At 33.8% G+C, this 23264-nt stretch overlaps 2 protein-coding genes and 1 long non-coding RNA gene across 6 annotated transcripts in view; 1 reads left to right on the top strand and 2 right to left on the bottom strand.

Annotated features, from left to right (window-relative positions):
• Positions 1–1084: 1084 nt before the first annotated feature.
• LOC148617915 (uncharacterized) lies at positions 1085–6604 on the bottom strand. Its single transcript, XM_088585576.1, has 4 exons — positions 6447–6604; positions 2833–2915; positions 2010–2264; positions 1085–1707 (listed from the first exon to the last, which is right to left on the bottom strand). The coding sequence occupies exons 2-4, from the start codon at positions 2912–2914 to the stop codon at positions 1433–1435; spliced, it is 612 nt and encodes a 203-aa protein (XP_088441702.1). The 5' UTR covers position 2915; positions 6447–6604; the 3' UTR covers positions 1085–1432.
• Positions 5787–19112, top strand: LOC148617916 (uncharacterized). 2 transcript variants are annotated; one of them, XR_015922564.1, is made up of 3 exons: positions 5787–5843; positions 16592–16697; positions 18966–19112. It is a non-coding gene; the product is annotated as an uncharacterized LOC148617916 (long non-coding RNA). The 2 variants fall into 2 exon arrangements; XR_015922565.1 differs by lacking the exon at positions 5787–5843 and adding an exon at positions 10848–11043.
• Positions 8259–23264, bottom strand: part of LOC148617917 (zinc finger protein 423-like) — a 35694-nt gene continuing 20688 nt past the window's right edge. For 2 of the 3 annotated variants that reach the window (XM_088585572.1, XM_088585575.1), the window contains 8 exons: positions 19556–19791; positions 19112–19251; positions 17019–18404; positions 16188–16367; positions 13720–15455; positions 12926–13051; positions 11647–11774; positions 8259–11102 (listed from right to left, as the gene is read on the bottom strand). In XM_088585572.1, the coding sequence (XP_088441698.1) occupies positions 10857–11102; positions 11647–11774; positions 12926–13051; positions 13720–15455; positions 16188–16367; positions 17019–18404; positions 19112–19251; positions 19556–19791 (4178 nt within the window). In that variant the 3' untranslated portion in view covers positions 8259–10856. The remainder of the gene's footprint in view (positions 11103–11646; positions 11775–12925; positions 13052–13719; positions 15456–16187; positions 16368–17018; positions 18405–19111; positions 19252–19555; positions 19792–23264) is intronic. The other variant, XM_088585573.1, reaches the window with a different exon arrangement.

Raw genomic sequence — 23264 nt, forward strand, 5'->3', positions numbered from 1 at the left:
GATTACCGGTCGAGTCACGTAGGTCACAATGCTATTGTGAGTTACAGCTTCTTTCGGATTAAAGCTAGTGTCATGCGTAAGAGTTTCGATTGCAATGAAGTGAATGAGTTGGGCTAGAGTACGTTCAACCAGTTCAGGATGTTGATTAAGTGCACAAGAGTGTCAACTAATTGTTAATATCCAAAAGAAAGCCTAGAATACCCCAAAAATACATTCCGATTGACGTTTACTATTACAGTAAACCAATCAGCCAATAAATGAAAAGTGCGTTGTTTTGTTCTTTTTAAGTAGAATCCTCTAAGATTCTATCTTCATATGAATAATCTTCAAAGAAAAAACTAAAGTTATTTTACCGAGGTGGGCGTCCGTCGATGTAATAAACCAATCAATCAGACAGACAGAGAAAATGAAATGTACATTAAAATCTTTGTTAAACAAGGTAACCAGTGTCACCCCAGTCACACTGTCAAGCGAGAGAAATGAATGCGGACAGCTCGATAATATTAGTCAAGTATTTAATACAACTTTACCATGAATGGAGCACGTTATCGATCGTGAACCACAAATTACAAGCTTTTCAGTTCATTTTTGTTACTTTTTCTACAATTACAGCAAACCTGAAACTTTTACAAACAAAGCAAGGTTGTCTGTCAAAATAGTCATCAATTTACAAATGATATTAACCCTAGACCCAAGAAGGGTTACCAACAGTCTCCTAGCCATCCCACCGAAGTACGCGTCTCCTAGCCATCCCACCGAAGTACGCGTCCACTTCAAAGTACCTCTAATGTTGTACAATTGAATTAAGCAGAAGTTATAAAACTACATTTGAAACATCATTAAACAAATGTACACTTAAAAGCATATGACTATTTTCCCAACACGAAGTGGGGAACATATTGTTTTTTTTGTTCGGTTTGTATAGTATTTTTTTAAGTTTTGTAACTGGTTCCATTCTTATACTTCAGAGTGGTATTTACGATTTGGCCTGAAGAATTTTGATCGGAGCGTCCTTTAGTACATTTAGAGGAAAACGCTTTTAAAGACAGATCGTTCAACAATTACAGTAAAGTAAAAGAGTACATGTGGTTAGACAATTATTGGTCTGTCTTTTATTCAAAAAGGAGTAGGCATACACATTAAATACAGATTTTAACATACAACTACATGTTACATATACAATTGACAATACACAACATTTTGTCATTTGAATTAGTATAATTTTTTTTAATGAATGGGGAGAACTTTTTATGCGGCAATTTAAACGCAATTTTAATGACAGGCGAGGATAAAAACGATTTAAAATCTTGCAAGCACGATAAAATGTTAAAAAGCATATAAGAGTCACAATACGTATAAAATTTCAGTAAAGAAATCACACAGCGGGTCTTGTAAAATTAGTTTGATCTGCTTTAATAAATTTTTAGTACTTTTAATTCTTCATGATACGTATTTTCCTGCTTCTTTTGTGGTTTTTCCATGATTCTTTGTGGTTTCTTTTCCATTGTTTCCTCTTGTGGTTTTTATTCTTTCTCTTCATCTGGCGTTTTTCTTTCCAGCGCATAAGTTTCTCGTGTAGATCACAAGAGTAAGAGATAGATTCCGAATGGCAAGCGGCAGCGTCTCCCGAGGTTACCTTGTAGTGCTTTGTCACGAGGTTGGTTTCCTTGTCGCATTCTGTAACGGTGACATCATACTTGCAACCCACTGAAACAAAAAAGAAAAAGAACGGCATGAAAGCTGTAAAAAAGCCATATCTTAACATTTAGTTTGGTTACTATTCGTATACCACGGCGACCTGGCAGGCTTGTACTCAAGAAGAGTTGATTGACGCATTAGCATTAAACACCTTCGAGGACCTTTAGCCCAAAGTACGTATTACTTTGTCAGAACATTTTTAACCTCAACTGATCCATTTTCAATTTGGGAAAATGCTTTCTGATAAAGATTATCTTCCAAGTAAGCATTTCCGGATACTTGATAATGGCCCATTTGTTATTAATACCTACGTCCATATTTTTCCTTAAGAGCCTTCTTGTGCTTCTTCCAGCGATTTTTCTCCTGCTTATGATGACCCATCTTATTTCTCCTCTCTTCTTTCTTTGCTTTCCATGCCTTGATTTGTTCTAAGTGTTCACATGGGATTGACTTGGTCTGGGCCGGAACACAATCAGAAGGTGATCCCTCTTTAACCGTCAATGTCATCGAGGCTGTGTTTGTTGTTAGGTCACACTCTCCCCAGTCTCCGCGCTCATATCGACATTCTGTAAAAAATGCCAAGCTTGTATATTTTAGGATTGATTGATTGATTGAATGAATATGATTTGATGTCCAATGATAGATATTTCATGCATGTCAGAACGAGAACGTCTGATCAATCGTATTGTTTCCGCGATGAGATTGGAGTGTCAACGCAGTCGGAGACAATGACATCAATTGCATGCTTGTGTACCTCAACGCATCTAGAATAAAGGTGGTGTATAGGGTTCGTATGTAAAGATCATGAACAGTCCAAACAGGAAAAGTTTATTTTGAGGGATTTCATACATTTTAGCTAAAGTTGTTCCTTGTACAGCAGCTGCTCTGGTGGTGTAATATCTATTTTGCCAGATTTATTCTGGACTTGACTTGATTATGGATCGGATTAGTGTTCGGTCATTTTGTTGTTATCCTTATGATATCTCGATTAAATAATCGACATTTCTTTCTTACTTCATGCATCATTTCATTTAACCAGCACTGATATTTTGAAGTAACATGCAGTAATACCCAAAATTTCCCACTTTAATTTATCGTACTTTCAGAAGCAATACTTCATTCTTAAATACTTACTGAGTTTCCTTTTATGGTGACCATGTTTCTTTGCAGTAATTATAGCCACTACGGTCAAACTAATAAATATCTGTAGTTTCATTCTGGTGATAAAAAGAAACCATGTCATTAATAAACATACAAAAACAAAAAGCATACACACATAAGGACAGAAATTGAAATTAATTAAACACTTAAAGTATAAAAATCCGTTTCCTGCAGCCCCGTGCAGGTCCGGGTTTTAAAAGAATAGGCCTGCAGCAGCGCGTAAAAGGCGACTAAATAGTGCTCAGAACCCTAGCCGGGGCTAGGGCGCTCTGCCCACAGAGCAACTGGGATGTGTGCCCCAGATGGTCGAATGGGGTACCCCTGGCGTGTTACATGCTGGGGTTGTCAGGCTAAAACCATAGTGGTGCACCGTGTTGGGAAAGATGCCGCGTTCCTCGCACGTTAAAGAACCCTACTGTGGTATTCTCCCGGAGTAGGAACCATAGGGCTCCGCCACAGGAGGCTAAATTGCCCGACCCTACCCACCTCTCCCCATTTCCAGTGGCAATCAAAATTTGTCGACCCCATTGTCCTTGTGTCCCATCCATTTTTCATTTCATGTTTATTTTATCCTCAATTTCATGTTCATCGTCTGAATATAGCTGAAATATTGCTGCTCGGACGTTAAACCCCAACAAACAAACAAACAAACAAACCGTTTCCTGCTACTTGTAACAAAACATTGAAGTAAAAATGTGCACCATGCATCCACTGTGTAAATACCATATGCAATAGACAAAATTGACAAACCATAAGAACGGAAAATGTGAGAACAGGAGTACGCATGAAGACAAGGGAATATACGCATGGGAGAAACTGTGAGAACAAGAGTACGCATAGAGACAATTGAATATACGCATGCGAGAAACTGTGAGAACAAGAGTACGCATAAAGACAAGGGTATATACGAGTGGCAGAAACTGCGAAAACAAGAGTACGCATAAAGACAAGGGTATATACGCATGGGAGAAACTGCGAGAACAAGAGTACGCATAAAGACAAGGGTACATTCGCGTTGGTTAAACTGCGAGAACAAGCGTACACATACTGTATATGAAGAATTCGAGTGAGACAAACTGAGAGTTAGATCACGTGCGGGTAAAAACTTACAGGAGAAAGAAATGTATGCAACAAACCATAAGAACTGCGGGGAATTGAGATGCGAATTATATGGTATACACTATTCGAATAGAATTAAATGCAACAACGATTGATAACTAGAATAATATAAAAGACAAATGGATGAGAAAAAGTGTTTTCGAAAAATTGAATAACATCGCAAGAGATTTTGCTAATCTAATAACAAATGATGTTTACAGGTAGATTACCACATCTCAAACATGCATTGAAGATCGGAGTCACTGTGATTTTCTTCAGAAATGTTTTTTTGTAAAGATGTAAGTATTTCCGTTTGAATGTACAGGGGATAGACGATCCGGATACTCGTTTTCTTTTCAAATGTTAAGTAAACATATATCAGTTTGTGTTTAACCCTTGGCTTATGATGAAGAAATTAAATACACGAAACTTGATATTTGAAGTACCAAAAATATTCAAAAACCGAAATATCTTCTGTAAAGATGGTTTATAATTACAGTGAGGTGTGGTTGAAAAGACGCAAGGAATACCGTGTAGAAAAATTGACGGTCTCTTATGTTCTAGTGCAAAAAGTAGTAAAGACAGTGGCAGATCAAAGGGTCCGGGGTTGGAACCCCTCCCATCAACTTTTGTTGAAAAAGGGGTAATTTTGTGCCCCATTTATGCAAAAATGAACAAATGATAGACTGGAACCCCTTCATATAGTTTCTGGATCGGAACTCTCTTTATGAATTTCTGGATCCTCCTCTAATAAAGCGTTAAATTTGAAATTAAAAGGAAGCTAGAAAAACAGCTTTTTCTTTTGCCAAAATCTAGTAAATAAAAACTCGGAACAGAACATGGATGAAACAAACAAACACAATTGTTTTGGTACAAAGACATAATCTTGTCTACACATTTTTGCAGAGTGAAACCACATAATTTAAATGTGAAGTAAGTACATTTGCTGTATATCTAAACATTGTACTGAAATCATGTGATGTTAACTCTTTTCAAATACAGAACTTTTAAGATAGGAAGTGAATGTACGAGCAGACATACAGACAATAGAATACAATAGAGACATGGTCGAAGATACTATTATCAACAAAGTCAGTCTGCAAGTGCTGGCTTAATTATCAGTTAAAAACATACTAACAGACGGACAAAAACAAACCAACAACAAAGCGGATTACGTCATATCTAAAATTACGACCGAAAAGGACAAACAAACAAACAAAAACAAGAAACATGTAAAAAAATATGTAATAGATTAAGCCAAAATATTATTGGAATATTAATACAAACTTGTGCATAACACATGACTTTAAAGAGCAAATAAGTAAATGATTAATAACTTTATCCTAAAAATATTTAAACAAAAGCGTCTTATTGAAAACGGCTTATTCCATGTCAGAATACAATCCACGATAACAGAAATAAACCTTAAGAAGATTAAGATTTTGGAAGTCGATGTGTTTACATAGTCCCGCGAACCTGAATATATACCTTGTTGATATGAATGAAAATTTATTATACCCCTTATCAAACATTTTCCATGTTACTAGATTGTAAGATAAAGACCTAAGGGTACAAACATGATACCGAATGAACTTACATAAATAGTTGTTATATTGACAGGAAAAACAAAGTGATATGGACTAAATAGAAGGTAAATAATGAATTGGTTCACTAAATAAATAATGGTGACACTGGTTCTTGGTACATGTATAAACGAAATCTTGGTTTGTAAGCTAGCTAAAATATTACAAATATTTTCGGTAGTTCCATTAAAGACCCAATATTACCACTTCCTAAACGACCTCAATTAAGTTAAACACTCCTTCCGTTGTCATTCAGGACAATGCGTACATAAACAATTTTCTATGGAAAACTTCAGTGACTAAGTAAAACAATATTTATTTAGGGTCAGATAAATTTTACAAATTAACAGAGTAACATAATGAGCTCTAAGTGCAATTGCAGTTGTCACTTGATTGCTTCTCTCACCAGGATGAAGATGATGCAATTTTGTACTATTATAGTGATAACGTTTAAATAAATACATATGCAACTCACAAGTAGACGCATGTTTTAGAGCATTTCAAAATACCCCTTCAGAACAAATTTCTGTAACCTCTTTGTTATCTCTTTTTAAAGTTTTGCACTTGAGTTTTGTAAACATTAAAAAATGTAAAAGTACAGTGATAAGTCATCATTCCAGTTTATGTCCCTAATAATTCTTGACAATAACGTGTGAAAATGTAAAATCTTGTTTAATGACCAGGAAAAAATGATGAATCACCTTTTTTTTCTGAAAAATGTCGTCATGCGACAAAATACTGACGGCAAAATGTAGAATCTTTTAACATGCAATATTTCATTTTCGGCGATTTCAACGCGAAACCAGAAATAAATATATTGAAAAGTGTTGTTTATACACATTCTAATTAGTTAATTAATTATCATAGACAACTTGGAAATTGGTTAAAATAAAAGCGTGTGCTTACCTTTTGACACAGGTGTTGGGTATTCAGGTGTCTATCGCGATCTTCAATGAATATTCAACCTGTGTGACGTATTCGGTGGGAAGGTGTTTATTTTTTGCCTCGCCGATTTCGGTTGATTGATTAAGCTCTTAACAATGGAAATTTAAACACGATAACATGTATTTTGTAGTTTTCTTTTTATCATTCAGAACATGTGAATAAAATGTGATAATCATACGATCCCATAAGACATTATGGTTCGATCTAACCCTTGGGGATTATAGTTAGTCCACACTAGTCCGAACTGGAATAGACCCTAATTTGTAATCCGCTTACTTAAAGAGGGGACTAAATAAATATTTTTTTCTTCAATGAAATTGCAATAAATATCGGTGGCTCGTCCTCGGGGTTGGATCCCGATCCCCTTTGTTGGAAAATTTTGGACAAAGTATGGACAAGGAATATAAGAAATACAAGTTTATTTGACCAATTAAAGGCACTCGAGGAGCAAGGACAACACAGTAGTGATCAAATGATAGCCTGTATATATAAATAATTGGATCGGACCCCTTTTTATAAAATGTTAGGATCCCCTGAGTAATATTTTGACCAGGGACTTTATAAGTTACTGTGAGCGTTATATAGTCCCTGTCTTTTATCACTATTTATAAAGCAGCTTGTCCGAGCTCCTACATAAATGAACAAATGATACTGCCAAGAATATGAATAGGGTCTCAAATTGGAATGGACTTCTAAACTTTTTTAAACAAGTCCATCATATTTACCGGATCGTGACATGAAAAGTTACTGCTTGAATTTAACAACGTAGATTTTCAAGAAGGCTACTGCTGACTAAAACGAGAACCGGTAATTGCTTGCGTAAAATTATATTTCTTACTCAACAAAAAGTCCAAACCTCCACCTAGCCTCGAGAGGGAAAGTGGTCTGCACATTACGACTATCAAGCATTTGAATTTCCTCAGCGACGGGGACATATGGCTACGCGTAGAAATCTTATTAACTTCGTCATATTTCCTCACTGAGTTCATTCATTGATATGGAACACGGTTTCATAATCGGCAATTTGAAACTGTTCTACTCTAGGCCTTTTTGCGCATTATGTCTCAGTATAGACCTGTCTATGGGTCTTGGTCGACATGGAAGGTTTATGTCTGCATGTTTTTGTTGCCAATCTTTGAAAAGCCTTTGACTGACAAGGTCTGTCTGACGCCGTACGCATCTAATTTTGAAGTCGTTGACCGAAGTGCCATGTCTATATCCACCATGCACAAGGGCAGATTTTGTCAGATGTCAATTTTACACACTACGTGAAAATTTTGTTATGTCCTCCCGTGTCTCCGAAAAGCTGGATGTCCGTCCGTCTCTCTGCCCGTACCCCGACGGTTTCCATATGATAACTTGAGAACGGATCAATGATTTTTTAAACATTGCACCATAAAATACAGGTTTTGTTCAATTTTCAGCAAATTCAAATTGTAGTTTTTGAACCAGGGCCATTTTTAACATTTTGCCAACCTTTTTTATCACCATTACGTCGTGGGGTATCGCTTAATTTTCTATCATCGCTCTATCTTTTTGCAGTGGATATGACATGACATAAACAACACAGCTTGTATTTTCTTACTCACTTTAAGAAAAACAAAGGACGCTTACTTCTCGGACGCACCTTCTCCATGTTGATTTTTTCATTGTACATTTCGGTTTGTTTTCTTTCTGTTCCTATTCATTGTTTTTGTCCATGATTTATTTGCCTTGTCAGTAACTCTTGGTCTTCAAAATCTTCAAATAACAAAAAATGCAATTACCACTGACGTCAGTGAAACCATTTTATTAACATAATAATTATTAAACATATAAGCACATAGAAACTGTCAATGAAAGGTTTCAGAACATGGCATTAAACAGTGAGTGAGGGTTTTAACGTCCTTGACTACCCTTTTGGGTCTCGCAGGGACGGGTCATTAAACATGATTTTTTTCAGAGATATGGCTGTTGAAGATTTCTGTCTATTTACAAACAAAAACATTTATTATGCACATTTTTCTTAATTTACCATTAGTTTCTTCACTGAGGAAGATTACATAATGAAGACAACAGTAAAAATACTACAATGTAACCAAACATAAAGCTGTATCACTAATATGTTCACTAAGGGATTTTACGTTATTTTAATCATTTAAAAGGGGAGATAATCCAATCAAATCTTGTGGTATCAACCTCTTTATTCATAAATAACAATAAGCACTTTAACAATATAGTACATAAAATACACATTCTACATTTTATAGAAAAAAATAAAGGAGAATCTCATTTTTTCACAATACTGGCTTCCAACTGCAGCATATAGTTTTTTTTAAATTTCAAATCAAATAAATAAACATTAGCTTGCTAGACACCTAGTAGAATCAAGCTAGAAAATAATTAGTACATTACAAAGTACAGGTTTACCTAAAGATCATGCAGAAGGTGGAAGTTCATATATTGTTTTGTCAACTTTCTTCCCTGCCTACACCTACCCCATTTTTTATTGCTGGTAGCAGGAAACAAGACTATTATATTTTTAACTGTTTTTGCTAATTCACTACTTTTCCCACCTAAGATGCAAATTTTTTCTAATATTTTACTATAAATGTTACTTTCTGAAAGATTTTAGACTGATTAATAAGTTGATAAAAAAATGTATTTGCATGATCTTTACATAGAGGTGAACTTGCACTTGAAACAAATACCACTGAAGAGGGTAGGTCTGGGATAAGGGACGTACCTCTTACAAATCATTGAAACGTTTGTATTCACCATTTACATCAATCTCATGTAAGCATCAAAGTAACTTGGACTGATTTCATACTGTTTCAAAGGAAAGCTTTAAAGGCTTTGGTGAAATTGTAAGATACAAACATATTACTGATTTCCAGTGTTATGTCCCTTACCCTAGGTCTCCCTCCTTAGAAGGAATGTAGGATAATGTCTAATACAAAACAGTAAAACCTGTCTTAAAATTGATTACATTTAACTTCTTAAAATCACAAAATAATAAAAAATACAAACAATTTAAATACTGAATAACAAACGATACATGTATCCCAGTAATTCATACTGGTTTTACAAAATATCAAAACATTAAAGCCTTCACTTTTTAAAAATAATTTTAATACATAGCTTTCCCTATGTTTAGTTCCATTTTGAAGAGTTTTTTCCCTTCACAAGTAGAACCTCATTAAACATAGATTTTGAATTATTTTTAATAATGATTTATTTCCTTTAAAAAAAAAAAATTACAGACTTAATTCCTATGTGTTGCACTCAAGTTTTATAAAACAACTGGGCAGCATAAAAGATTACCAGAAACTTAAGTTTTCAAAAACTAAAAAAAAAATCTCTAATAGAATATAACTCTTAACATAAATACCACATTTAGAGATCACTTCTGTTAGCCTTCTTATACCTTACAGGACCAGATGAAACTTGTATTTTCGTGTCATGTATTTTATGTTAAAAAATCTTAATAGAAAAAAAAAAACACAAGAAAGCACTTTGTGCCATTTCTTTTCAATACAAAACGCCTACTCTTAATAACAAAGGACAATTATTTTTACACCACTGACCTTAACTCAACTTTTCAGGGGAAAACAGAAGTATTGTTGAAACAAACTTTCATCAATAAATCAATTCATTTACATTGGCAACATCTATAATCAGCACTTTCAAAATATTCAATAGTACAAGTCAACAAGTCAAAAAGTACAACTCCATAAAAGAATCAGGCAGTCTGTGCAAAAGTATACCATTACCAATCAAGTACTACCATATTCTTTACTGTATTCTGCACATTTCTGTATACAGTGCACCCCTTTTTTTGGCAAGGGAGATTGATGAAAAAAGTTAATTATGGCATAAAAAATGCATTGGGAAGCGAGAAAAAAATCACCTTTTACTTAATGATAAAATTCACATACATGTTCTTCAGAACTTGATTTTACACTTAAACAACAGACAAATATAGAAAAAAATAACTATTACATTGTATAAATTTCAAGAAAAGGAAATATACTTTGTTGGATAGATTATTTTCTTCTAAACTTTTATCAAATACTTAAATGAATAATTGAAAAAAATTCTCTACATGAATAAATAACCTCCATTATGGGATACACATTTGAAAATAACCCACATATTTCAGAGACATTCCTTGTAGTTTAATATTAGCGTAAAAACCACAAAAATATCATAGATGACATCACTGATACATGGCAAAAAATTGTCTATTAGATAAAACACAAACAATTTTGTTTTCAATCAGAAATCTTCCTTTGGAAATTAAATTTAATAATATTATTCTGCACAAGACTAAGTTTACAAAACCTCCAATTTTGTTTAACAACGAGAATTATCACTATTTACTTATTTTCATTACACAGCTTCAATTTTGACATTGCTGTTAATTTCTGAGTCTTCTACAAAGGCAATATTCTCATTGTTTATATCTTCAACAGTTGAGAATTCATCATTGTCAAGACTTTCCTCACTTGTTCCACTAAGCAAGTCCTCATCACCTTCCATTGGTGACAGTGGCTCCACCACAATGCCATCATCAAAGGTAGGCAACTCTGCTGATGATGTGTTTGAATCTTGCTTTTCACCATTAGATTTACTTTCCTGTTTAAAAATTTATCAAATGATTAAATTTAAGAAAAATATCGTACAGACAACAACCCCTTGACCTGAATCTATTGAGATTTTCACTAATTAATCAAGTTTCTCTCTTTTATGGATATTTTTCATACAAATGTATATATTTTAAAGAAAAATTCATTTTGCTGATATTTCATGCAGTTGGGCTGACTCCATACATGTAATAGACAAAAACTACAGACTGAAGGAAAGCATTATGTTCCGACATAAGCAAACCAGTTGTCATGGTCACAAAAACTGGATCTACCGATATATAGTGGAGAAGTTATAAGTCCAAATCTAAATAAAACTTGATTACGTTGATCAATGTTATTTTGTTTGTTTGGTTTTTTTTTTGCCTTGTCATTTCTTTCAATTTTCATCTCCACATGTTATTATACCAAAAGATCTGACTTATGTTTCCATTGTTCAATATCTAGGACAATCCAATCAGTTATCTTACAGTTCAAAATATTGAACTATGATTTAAAAACAAAGTGTTATGCATTTTTAACAAAAGATAACTGACCTTTATGAAATGTGATCTCATATGTTCTTTGACATGTGACTTCCTGGTAAATGATTTGGCACACATGGGGCACACATAAGGTTTTACTCCACCATGGGCTCTCATATGGGCTTTCCTGTTCTCTTTTCCTGCAATTTTTTAAAAAAGTTATGATAAGGGCATAGTAAAAAAATTCCTAGATTCTCATCTAATTTTTCTGAAAAATTTCAGCAGTAACCAATTTTAAAAAAAATATTTTTCCTACAGTTACTGTTAATTTCTTTTGGTATTCAGTGTCTAGAGCTGTTGTCGGATTTGGCTGGTTGAGTGGGGATGAAAATCTAGGAATTTTTTTTATTATCGCTTAAAGTAAAAAAAAATAAAATTTAAAAAATTACATGTAGTTGCAAATGAACCATTTAAAGTCACATGCAATTTTTGCAAATTTTCTTGAGAGTTAAATGTTGTCGAAGAGTCTTATCCCTGGCCTAAAACAATGCACAAAAAAGAAACATGTACCAAATTACAACCGTATAAAAGGATATCATTCTCATAACATAAAATACTAATTATTTATCAAAACAGAGAATTACTTTGTCAAAAATGTCAAATCGTATTGCTTTCAAAAGATGATAATAGTATAGAATGTACTGTAAACTATTACAATATCTATAAATCTTTAAACCGCTGGGTACCCATACTTTTTTTTATTATTGAAATAACATAAATCTGTAAAAGGTCTCACTGTCACCATTCAATAATAAAAACGATATATGTACAGGAAAGAAAGCAGAGATCTATGCCCCTTCAAAAAGGAGATATTATACATACTAACTGTATATGTGCAGAAAAGGAAGCAGAGATCTATGCCCCTTCAAAAAGGAGACATCATACATACAAACTGTGTATGTGCAAGAAAGGAAGCAGAGATCTATGCCCCTTCAAAAAGGAGACATCATACTTACAAACTGTATATGTGCAGGAAAGGAAGCAGAGATCTATGCCCCTTCAAAAAGGAGACATCATACATACAAACTGTGTATGTGCAAGAAAGGAAGCAGAGATCTATGCCCCTTCAAAAAGGAGACATCATACTTACAAACTGTATATGTGCAAGAAAGAAAGTAGAGATCTATGCCCCTTCAAAAAGGAGACATCATACTTACAAACTGTATATGTGTAGGAAAGGAAGCAGAGATCTATGCCCCTTCAAAAAGGAGACATCATACATACAAACTGTATATGTGCAGGAAAGAAAGCAGAGATCTATGCCCCTTCAAAAAGGAGACATCATACTTACTGGCAAAAGCTTTATGGCATACTGGACATTCATAAGGTTTGTCCCCACTATGGGATCTCATGTGAATGTTAAGGTTTCTGGCTAAGGCAAACACCTTCTGACATACAGGGCAGGGAAACTTTGATCCTGAAATAATAATTTATCATGACAGAAATTAGTTAATCTTATCCCTGTGCATTTTAATTTCATTTTAAATTTCATGACTGTTTTAAAAGCCTTAGCATAAATTGATCTATAAGATTATTTCATTGTACTGGACTTTTCTATTAGCTCCGGCAACAGTTAAGGTTTTTCCTATTTCCATCTTTTTCAAGATGAACAATGTTTAAATGTACATATTTATCTAAGAAATGTCTGTCCAAAATGTGTTTACAAAGTTCACATCTCATTAGAAGCATTCTTTGTACTTTCTGTTCGTTTTCACTTACAGTTTACTTTTATGTTGCTGAGGTCTATACAAGTAGAGCAACTACTTCGCTGTAACAGTGTAAAATGTTGTTTTTTCAGCCAGTTACAACCTGAGGTGTGAGCGTTTTCTCATCGTTCATCAAAGACCCATGGGTTGCAGTGAGCCGACATTTTTCATCCTGGTGGGGTTGTTGACTTTTTGACAAATATATCATATCCATTCTCATTATATTTCCACATGTATTCCTCCTTCAGAGCTTTATCATAATGTAACTCTCCTCCTTTTTCTACAATGTGTTGCTTCCATATAAATTTATTTTTGGCTACTTTACAGGAAGTGTCCTCTACACTCCTGTAACAAATAGTATATCTTTAAATTATCTTACCTGGTTTGTGTATCCTCATGTGCCCTTGAAGACTACTCTCGCAAGCAAACTCTTCATCACATTCTGAACATTTATATATTGGCTTCTCTTTATTCAAATCCTCATTGGAATGACATGAGAAAAAGTGTTGTTGTAACCATGCCATAGAGTCAAATGATTCAGTACATAGGGAACATTTGTAATTCTGATCCCGCTTCTCATGAATTTTCTTGTGATTGTTCAAATTTGTCGGATTGGTAAATTCCTTGTCACATTTGTCACAAGCAAAGCTTGTTGTCTTATGATTGATGTTGGGTGATTTTGACACGGCATTGGATGTGTTTGAAGAATTTAAACTTTTGGCCTTGTGTTGAAATACATGGTTTTCAAGTTCCGCACTGAAAAAGAATTTCTTGTTGCATTCTGAACAGTGGTACAGTCTAGCATCTGGATCATGTTCAAAAGAGTGGGTCTGTATTTCAGAAGCATTTTTGAAAACTTTCAAGCAGACGATACAAGCGTATTCTGAATTCTGGTATGTGTGTTCAATCAGATGACATTGTAGTTTAGCTGGTGAATCAAATGACTTGTTACAAAGTTTACACTCCTGTATGTTACCCTCGTTGATAAGATGCTGGGTCACATGTGCCTGAATTTCCTCTTCACTATTGAACGATTCATGACATTTTATACACTGGTATCTTTGGTTATGTGTTTTTAAATGTCGGTTCAGTTCCTCTTGGGATGGAAATTGAGAAATACATTCATTGCAAGAAAAATTTAGTCTGTCACCAAGGTAACAGTTTTTACAAACATAAAATTGTTTTCCATTACTGTAAATACTTGGTATAAGGTTTTCTAATGAATCAAAAGCCTTGACACAAACACAGCAAGAATGTTTAGTGGGTCTAGTTTGAAAATGATGGTTGCCATGCATTTGCAGTTCTGTCATGGTAACCAATGTCTGCCTGCAAATTATACACTGCATGTATGAACTTTGGAACCCATGTTCTTGTGAATGTAAATAAAATTGATCTTCTGTTGCTAAGGGTATTTTACAAAGAACACACTCATTTCCCTGTTGAATTTTGCAGTGTGTTAATTTATGCTCAGCTAATATACCATTTGTTTCAAAAACCTCATCGCAAATGTTGCATTTCAGGTTTCCATTGTTCATGTGAATTTTTGTATGTTTTTCAAGGTCACTTCTATTTTTAAATGTTTGACTGCAATATTTACATGCCATATTAAATTTGTCACTCATTACTACAACAGGAAGTGACATTGAGGAAGATGTTATCCCCATGGTAATTTCTATTGGTTCCTGCTTAGGATTTGATACAGAATCATCGCTACTTGCCGCAGGGCTCATACAGCGTCTTTTGTTTGATAATCCATGATCAATTGCTTTATGCTTTAATAAAAATGACTGCTGGGCAAATTTCATGTCACAAATATTACAAGTATGAAGCATCTCTGTGTTTTTCCAAATTCCAGGAGCTGAACTTGGAGAAAATTGGGGAACTGGAGTTAGCTCTTGTCTTTCTTGTGGGGCTACTGTTGGCTCCTCTTTAATCTTTAGGGGAGATAACTGTTTGTCACTTTGGTTGCTATGTGCATTCTGCATGTGAAGGTCAAGGAGATATTCAACATGGAATGACTGGTCACACATTGGACAAGGATAGAGTTTGTTATGGGTGGTCAGGTGACATTGTAGATCCATTTCAGTTGTGAAACTTTCCTTACAGAAAAGGCACCTAAAAAAAACATATATAATGATTATATTACATGTATTTTAAAAATTGCCCTCTTTAAAAATCCATAGAAAATATAAAATGGGCACAGAAGGTTTTTAAAAATTGTTTCATGTGAGTGAATCCATCATAATGTGGATATAAAAAAGTATTGTATATAGTTTTTTTTCAGCATCAAACATACTTATATGCATGATTTTTTTTAATACTGAATAGTGCATATTTTTTTTTAAGCTTACTTAAAATCACATTATGAAAATCTAAATTTTTACTATCTCAAGTCCTGAGATATCTGAAACAACTCATTAGTAAAGGAGAATCAATATAGAATGAAGTCCTGTCTAAACCAAACCCTGAGAAATCCACAAACCTGTTTAAACCAAACCCCAAACATAAAAAACCTTTCTACTCAAAGCCCTGTCATTTTCAAAACATGTCTACACCAAGCACATGAACCCCACAAAACCTGTCTAAACCAAACACATATGAACCCCCAAAAACCTGTCTAAACTAGACACTTTCAAAAGTCCCTCTCTATCAGGTTAAATGTATTTTGTACCTTGGTAAACCAAACACCTGTCTAAACCAAACACTGTCTAAACCAAATACCTGTCTAAAGTGAACTACTTTAAAAATCTGATAGGGGTTCAGTTTAGACAGGTTTCCCTGTCTATACCAGTTCATCATAGTGTTGGATTAAAATTACAATTTTAACAAACAAAAGGTACTACCTACCTGTATGGTTTAGCTACATGTAGATGGTTAACTCTGACATGTACCTCCCATTCCATTTCTGATCTGAACACAGAGTCACATTTCGTACACTTGTACAGTTTGCACTCATTGCTGTGTTTGATTGCAAAATGGACTTGGATATTGACCTTAGAATCAAAGATCTCTTTGCACAATGAACATCTGAAATAAAAATTCAAATTTCAAAAATATTATAGTCCAATGAAAAAAAAGCATCCTATTTGCATAAAAGAGATAGAAAATTTGTTTTAAATCTTAAGAATTTTGAGTTATCTCCCATAGATTGTGAGTTGTACAACTATTTTTTAATTGGATGGAGCGATTCTTTTTATTAATTTACTGTAAATGTCTTAATTTTTATGGTTAACTATTTTTGCTCTTTTCAGGATTGACAAATAAGGAAAATGATACCCGAGGACATCAATCATGTCAATAACTACAACAATAAGTACCTGGAAAATATGGTCATTTATTAACAAGAAATAACAAGAAGTTTGTAGTATACACTATTCAGAAATTACTTTTGTAAAATTTCTACAACTAGTTTTGATTCTGTATTTAAGGAGGTAGACCTAGGATAAGGGACATAACTCTTGAAATCAGAGATATGTTTATATCATATTCAATTTCATCAAAGATTATCAAGCTTTCATTTGAAACAGAATGAAATCAATCTAAGTTACTTAAATACATACATAAAAATGATGTCAAATGCTGAATACAAACATTCATATGATTTCTAAGAGTTGTATCCCTTACCCTAGGTCTACTTCCTTAACTTCCACCTCACTACCAATCCTGAAGTTATCATACCTAAATAGATGATGAGCGTGGATATCCATCAAATGTTTCTGTAATTCATCAGGTTTAGAGAACAACTTCATACATGTAGTACATCCATACTCCGTTGCCATGCTGAGGAAATGAGATGATGTATGTTTCTCTAACTGCTCCTCTGTTGGAAACTGTTGTTTACACACCTTACATGTGTACTGCACCATGGCTGAAGAAATGTGTAGATTTACATGTGCCTGGAAGTTTTTTATGTCATAGAATGTAGCATTACAGTGATCACATGTGATAGAATCTTGGTGCTGTGTTCTACTGTGACTTGGGCTCCTTGATAATTGATTATCAAATGATCGACTATGACTTGGGCTACGAGACATTGTGTCAGATGGGGTCCTCCTTGAGTCACTAGAGCTAGAAAGGAAAGCAGCACCAGGAGATGGCCTTTGTTCATTTTGACTGCTGAACGAATGGTTACTGCTGCTACTTGGTGTCCTCAGATGGCTGGCAGGGTAACTTGGTACCTTGATCTCAACCATCTCAAAAGGCTCCTTTTTCAAGAAAGATGGGACTCCTCTTTCAGAAGTCTTGTCCAGTCTTATATCTGGTTTGGCTTTATTATTTTTCTCCTTGTCTGAACTCATAGAATTTGTCCTAGACCCTTTATCACCTGCTTTGTCTTTGTAATGAGCAACCTTCTTGTGTATTGAAAGTGACTCAATGCTTGAGAAATGACGAGAGCAAAGTGTACATGGGTATTTGATATCCATGCATGGTTGATTCTGATGAACTGCCCTCATGTGCTCATGTAGACTGTATAAGTTATGATAGGGGGCATTGCAGTAATTACATGTGTAGACTTCTGTTGATCTTACATTGTGAACACTCTGCATGTGCAGTTCTAATGATTCAAGGGTGTCAAAATCACTGCTGAAACAGTAGGGGCAAACCAACATCTCTTTAGACTTGCCAGGGCTTACTTCAGTAGGGAAACCTGGGCTGTCTCTATGATTGACACTTAAATGGTTACAAAGAGCTTCATAAGATAAAAAGTTTTTTTGACAAACTGGACACGGATTCCTTTGTGTATTCAAATGACAGGATTCAATGTGTTGATCCAAAGCTTTCTTTCCCATGCAAATTTCTCCACAGTACGAACACTGCACCACTTTATCAGAGGCAGGGCCCTCACAATGATGATCCATCATGTGTCTTTGGAGTTCAATAGTTGATAGGAAGATCTTGTCACACTTGACACAATGTACTGATTGTAAACTTTCCATTTCATGCTTATGTGTGACCTGATGAGCTGTAAGGGCAGCTGCAGATGTAAATCCTCGATTACATAAAGGGCACTGGTATAACTTTGTACTATCATGGGTTTTCATATGACTTTTTAAATGGTCACTCCTGTAAAATATTATAAAAGACAAACTTTTTTACATTGCAAATTTTCTTAATTAATTGATATTTATGAAATGTAGTAAGAATTCGAAATTCATCTATCCTGCTTTAAAAATAAACACATCAATCAATGTCCTTTTAAACATTCAAAACCAAATGAAATCTTGTATGTAGATTCTCCCTTTTTTCAAATTTGTGGATTTATCTATTTTTTTTACATATAAAAATTTATTTCCAATGTCTTCTCTTCGTTGACATAAATCCATCTTATGGAACTGAACTCTGAAGCATAAATTATCACATGGGTTTTTATTATATTCAAGAGCCAGGACATTCTTGGGACACCCATTTTAACCAGTGGGTTTGATTGAGGGTCTATATGGTAGATGGATGATGTGGGTTTGATTGAGGGCCTATATGGTATATGGATGATGTGGGTGTTATTGCATGTGATATAGAAATAATCAAATTATGTATAATATTTACTGGATGATTTATAATCTGGACATAATTAAATGTCATTTAAGTGAAATCAACCATTTGGGATGTGTTATGGATCTTTTTCAGGGATGAAAATGGATATCAGCCAATCCATATCAACCCAGCAGGCTGTAAGGATGCATGACATCAAGCCTATTATATATATGAAGAAAACCTGTGTATTTTGCTACCCATATGAAAAAGATCTAAATAGTACACAGATGGGGACCCACCTAGCAAATGCTGAAGGACACTGATGACACTTGTACTTCTTGTCACCAGTGTGCATCTTGACATGTCTGTCCCGACTCCTCTTATGGCGGAACAATCGCTTACAGATATCACACTTAAATGGGAGTTTATCATCATGAATCTGAAAAAGAAATAATACTTTATCATTAGTTATTACAAATATTAATATATGGTATATAATACAAAAAATTTATAAAAAACAAACTTTTTCCTTTCCTTTTTAATAAAACAAAAAGTAATTTTGGGTTATCTCCCTTTAGACAATTTTTGTTTTGCCACAAGAATTTTGAAAGTCCTCATCGGCTTAAAACAGTACAAAAGCATGAATCAAATTTGGTTCCATCTTATTTTTTCACACCTGGTTTCTTTTTTTTTTTTTTTGCTTTGTGTTTGTTTATGTTTTACATTTATCCTTCAAAACATACCTGTTCATGAACCTTCAGATAGGAGAGTTTTTGAAATGCCTTGGTGCAGAACTGACAACCATAGGGGTTAGTTTCTGACACACCATCAACTCCTGGGACTTGCTCTGGGGTGAGTTCCATGTCCATAGCCTCCTCCTCACCTGAAAGGTCATCTCCATCTTCTGGTGACCCCTCAAGATCATCAGGTTTGTTGTCGTGGAGATCATTAGTTGACCAATTACTATCATTCTGATCTCCTAAAAAATATCAAAAAATGACATTGAATTAAATTTTAAACCTGATTTATATTCAAGATAATCCCAATCCAAAAAAATAAATAAACATACTGGTAATTATTTATTATTTAGGAATTGCCCGTCCTAATCTGTTTGTAAGTAATTGTTTCTTATTAATTTGTCACTTTTTCTTGTTTATTCTGCACTTAGTGAAGCAGGCCATAAATTCATCAACCTTTTAAAGATTTTGACGATATCAAAACAAGGTTTCAGCTCACCAGAATCCGAGAAAAAAAAACATGAAGTTGCTCACCTTGTCGTGTTAGGCATACCCACAGTTGCATAGGAAGTTGATATCAGAAAGCAACCAAAATTGCTGAACAATACATGCCCGATCTATATGAAGACACGTAACAAGTTTAAAATCAATCCATCCATTGGACACAAAATACTAATTGTAATAAAATTCAGATGGATGGACAGAACGAGAAACAGACGAGGTAATTCCAATTTACCATATATTCTTTGAGTGGAGGTATAAAAAATTGCACGTTTCAGATTTCTATGAATTTTGTCATCATTCTATTCTAGTTTTTGTTTCTCAGTCCCATGATAACAAAACCCTTTGACCCACTTAATCTTTTGAAACTAAATTTATTTATTGACTTTTGAGGTTTTGCAAATGTCATAGATAGTTCATTGGGTTTAAAACCATGATTTTCATTTCCTTGGAAATTAGATCAAGGTTTATTTAAAGAAACCTTGAACAGCACACACAAAGACAGTTTCCAAGTTTTGCCATTTAAAGTCCCACAACTCAGGATGAAAAATATAGGAAAACAATTGACAAATAAAGGAGCATTTTTTCATCATAGCATTTATATTTTTAAAAATTGATATGGTTTGAGTTATGGTATAATGTGAGAACTGAGTGACATGTTCATAGTCTGACAAAAAACTGTTGTATAAAAAATCATACCTACTAGGACAAACAACAAACAATAAAAATTCTTATCTTAAATCAATGAATAATCCATATCATTCTGCATTTTTTTTAAACTAATGAAAGGATACCCCAATATTTCTCTTTTTTTTTTTAAAAAAAGAAAATCAAATGTTTAGATTTTAAAATTTCAATAACCTTTTTGAACAGACTTCATCAATGTTTTTGAATTTCAATTCTCTTAAAGAACAAAAGTTAAGGATTTATGCACAATTCTGAAATCCCCCTATTTAATGGGAAAGAATGTGAAAAGTTTTGTGGCAGGATATATTTAGCACTAGAAAAAAAATGGTATAAGAATGGTAAAATTGTAAGGGAATGTACGATTTCTGGTTTAAAACTGTGGTCATAAAATTTATCATCTATACTAGGAAGTTATGATCATATCTACAAAAAAAAAAAGTTAAAGATAAAATTATGTAACATTTTTTAAGAATTTCCAAGCTATTACGGTGAATACAATGATGATGTTCACGTAATAGAACTGGCCTACACATGATATAATGAAACTCATATGATAAAATACTTAATCAACAAAATAACAAAAACATAAAACTTTTGATCATTAGTCAGATACATTCAAATGCCTATGGAATGATTGGAAGATCTTGCCAATTGCCTATTTAAATATTGTCCAAAGACAGTTCATTTGGTGATTGACTATTCAATTGGTGTTCCTAAAAGACAGGTAGTTTTAGGAAATGAACCAAGACCAATGTTGGGTCTGCGAGGACACAAGAGTGTCAACAGAGCACCCCAGCTGCTAGTAGGGCACACTATAACACAGTTCTTTGGTCAGCTATCTAAAGCTGGGCTCTCCTGTAAATATCAACTATCAGAATCCCTGTGAGGAGTGGTCATTCAAGAGCCAAAAAGGTTGGTCAAGACTGTAAAAACCTCTATCTTCATTAGGTCTTTGTAATTCGATCAGGGTAAATAAAAGACTATCTCTAGCAGTAAAGAAACCTGATGGTTGAAGAAAATTTCATTGCTACAATGTTTAAAATTAGTACATGTACATGTATTATTAATTTGTTAAAATAAAAACTTATCTTTGCAGACAAAATGTGTCAATAATCAAGTTTACTCTTAAATTTCCATAGATTATAACAATTACAATGTCCTCCATTATTTATGGTTATTACATCAGTAATGCTCATAGTTCTTCAGTAATCTATTGGTACATTTATTATGAATTCATGATTGGATGTATGTATTATTCATCAATGAAAACTAAATGTTTCATTTGGGTTTAAATTTCATGGTAACATGGTTAAAACCTTGAAAATTGGTACATGCATCATGAATGGATTTGAAGTATAAATTAAGTGTTTTATTTAAATTAAATTTTAACTGATTTCCAAGACTAACAAATAGATTCTTGCTAGCAACTAAGTAATATGTAATACAGCGTAGATTTAGAGGGGGCAATGGGGGATGTTCTCAAAACCTTAAAACTGGTGAAAGAGTATTCAAGGGAACCAAGGATCTAGCGGTAATCAAAAGAATGTAATCCAGGGACAAAACCAGACATGGAACAGTGTTTTAGGATTCCTATTTCCCATTACCCGGGGCAAGTGAAATTTGGGTCAGGGAAAGTTAGGTACTTAGTTTCACTTTCCTGTGGCAAGTTGAAAACTTCATATGCTGTAAGGATTTGTTTTGTTAGGAAAGCAGTCATTGACTGTGAGAAAGTTGATTTTATATGGATTTTTCCTGAGGAAACCTCAATTTCTGAAAAATCCCAGAACACTGATGGAAAACAGACATACACAACAAAGAGCATAAAGTAACTAAAATAATACATACAAAATAACAAAAGCAAATGAGCAACTCCAACTACACTAAAAACTGTGAGCATGGACCAGGTGCACCAGTTTTATGAGCAACTCTGCTTTTCTAGAAACATCCACCGAGTTGTCCATAAAAAGTCAAGTCAGGGGTAGAGGAAAGAGAAAATGAAAACTATGGAAAAAAATACATATTTTTTGTGCAATAAATCATGTTTTACAACAAATTTTAGACAAAAAGATGGGTCAAAGACAGAATGGGCCTGGTTGCCATAAAGTTAAAAAATACACCATATGCTGTAGTAAAGTGAAATATGTCTTGAATCCTTTTGAACTGAAGATTTTGATGAATTAAAGCTTGTTTATGGGATCTGATATAATGACTTCGTCTGTTTTACACAGGCAAAATTGTAACATATGTTTTCATATGCTTGAACACATATGAAAACACATATTATGTTTTTGTGCATATAAAAACACATGAAAAATACATTTTAGAAAAGCATACATGATTATCATATGATTTCTATTCACTTGTTTTTCCTAAATTAATCCATAAGTTGTCAACATTTGTTTTCATGGCTGTCCCAAACACACAAAAAAGCATATGACAAACATAAGTTTTTTAGGTGTTTTTTTTTTTTTTTAATGAAAAATAAATGAATAACTTTGTTTTTGTCTAGACAGTGAACTCTGAATCA

The sequence above is a fragment of the Perna viridis genome, chromosome 5 (assembly GCF_037379345.1).
Source record: "Perna viridis isolate PV_CMFRI_1.1 ecotype Kerala chromosome 5, ASM3737934v1, whole genome shotgun sequence".
In the NCBI taxonomy this organism is placed as follows: Eukaryota; Metazoa; Mollusca; class Bivalvia; order Mytilida; family Mytilidae; genus Perna; species Perna viridis.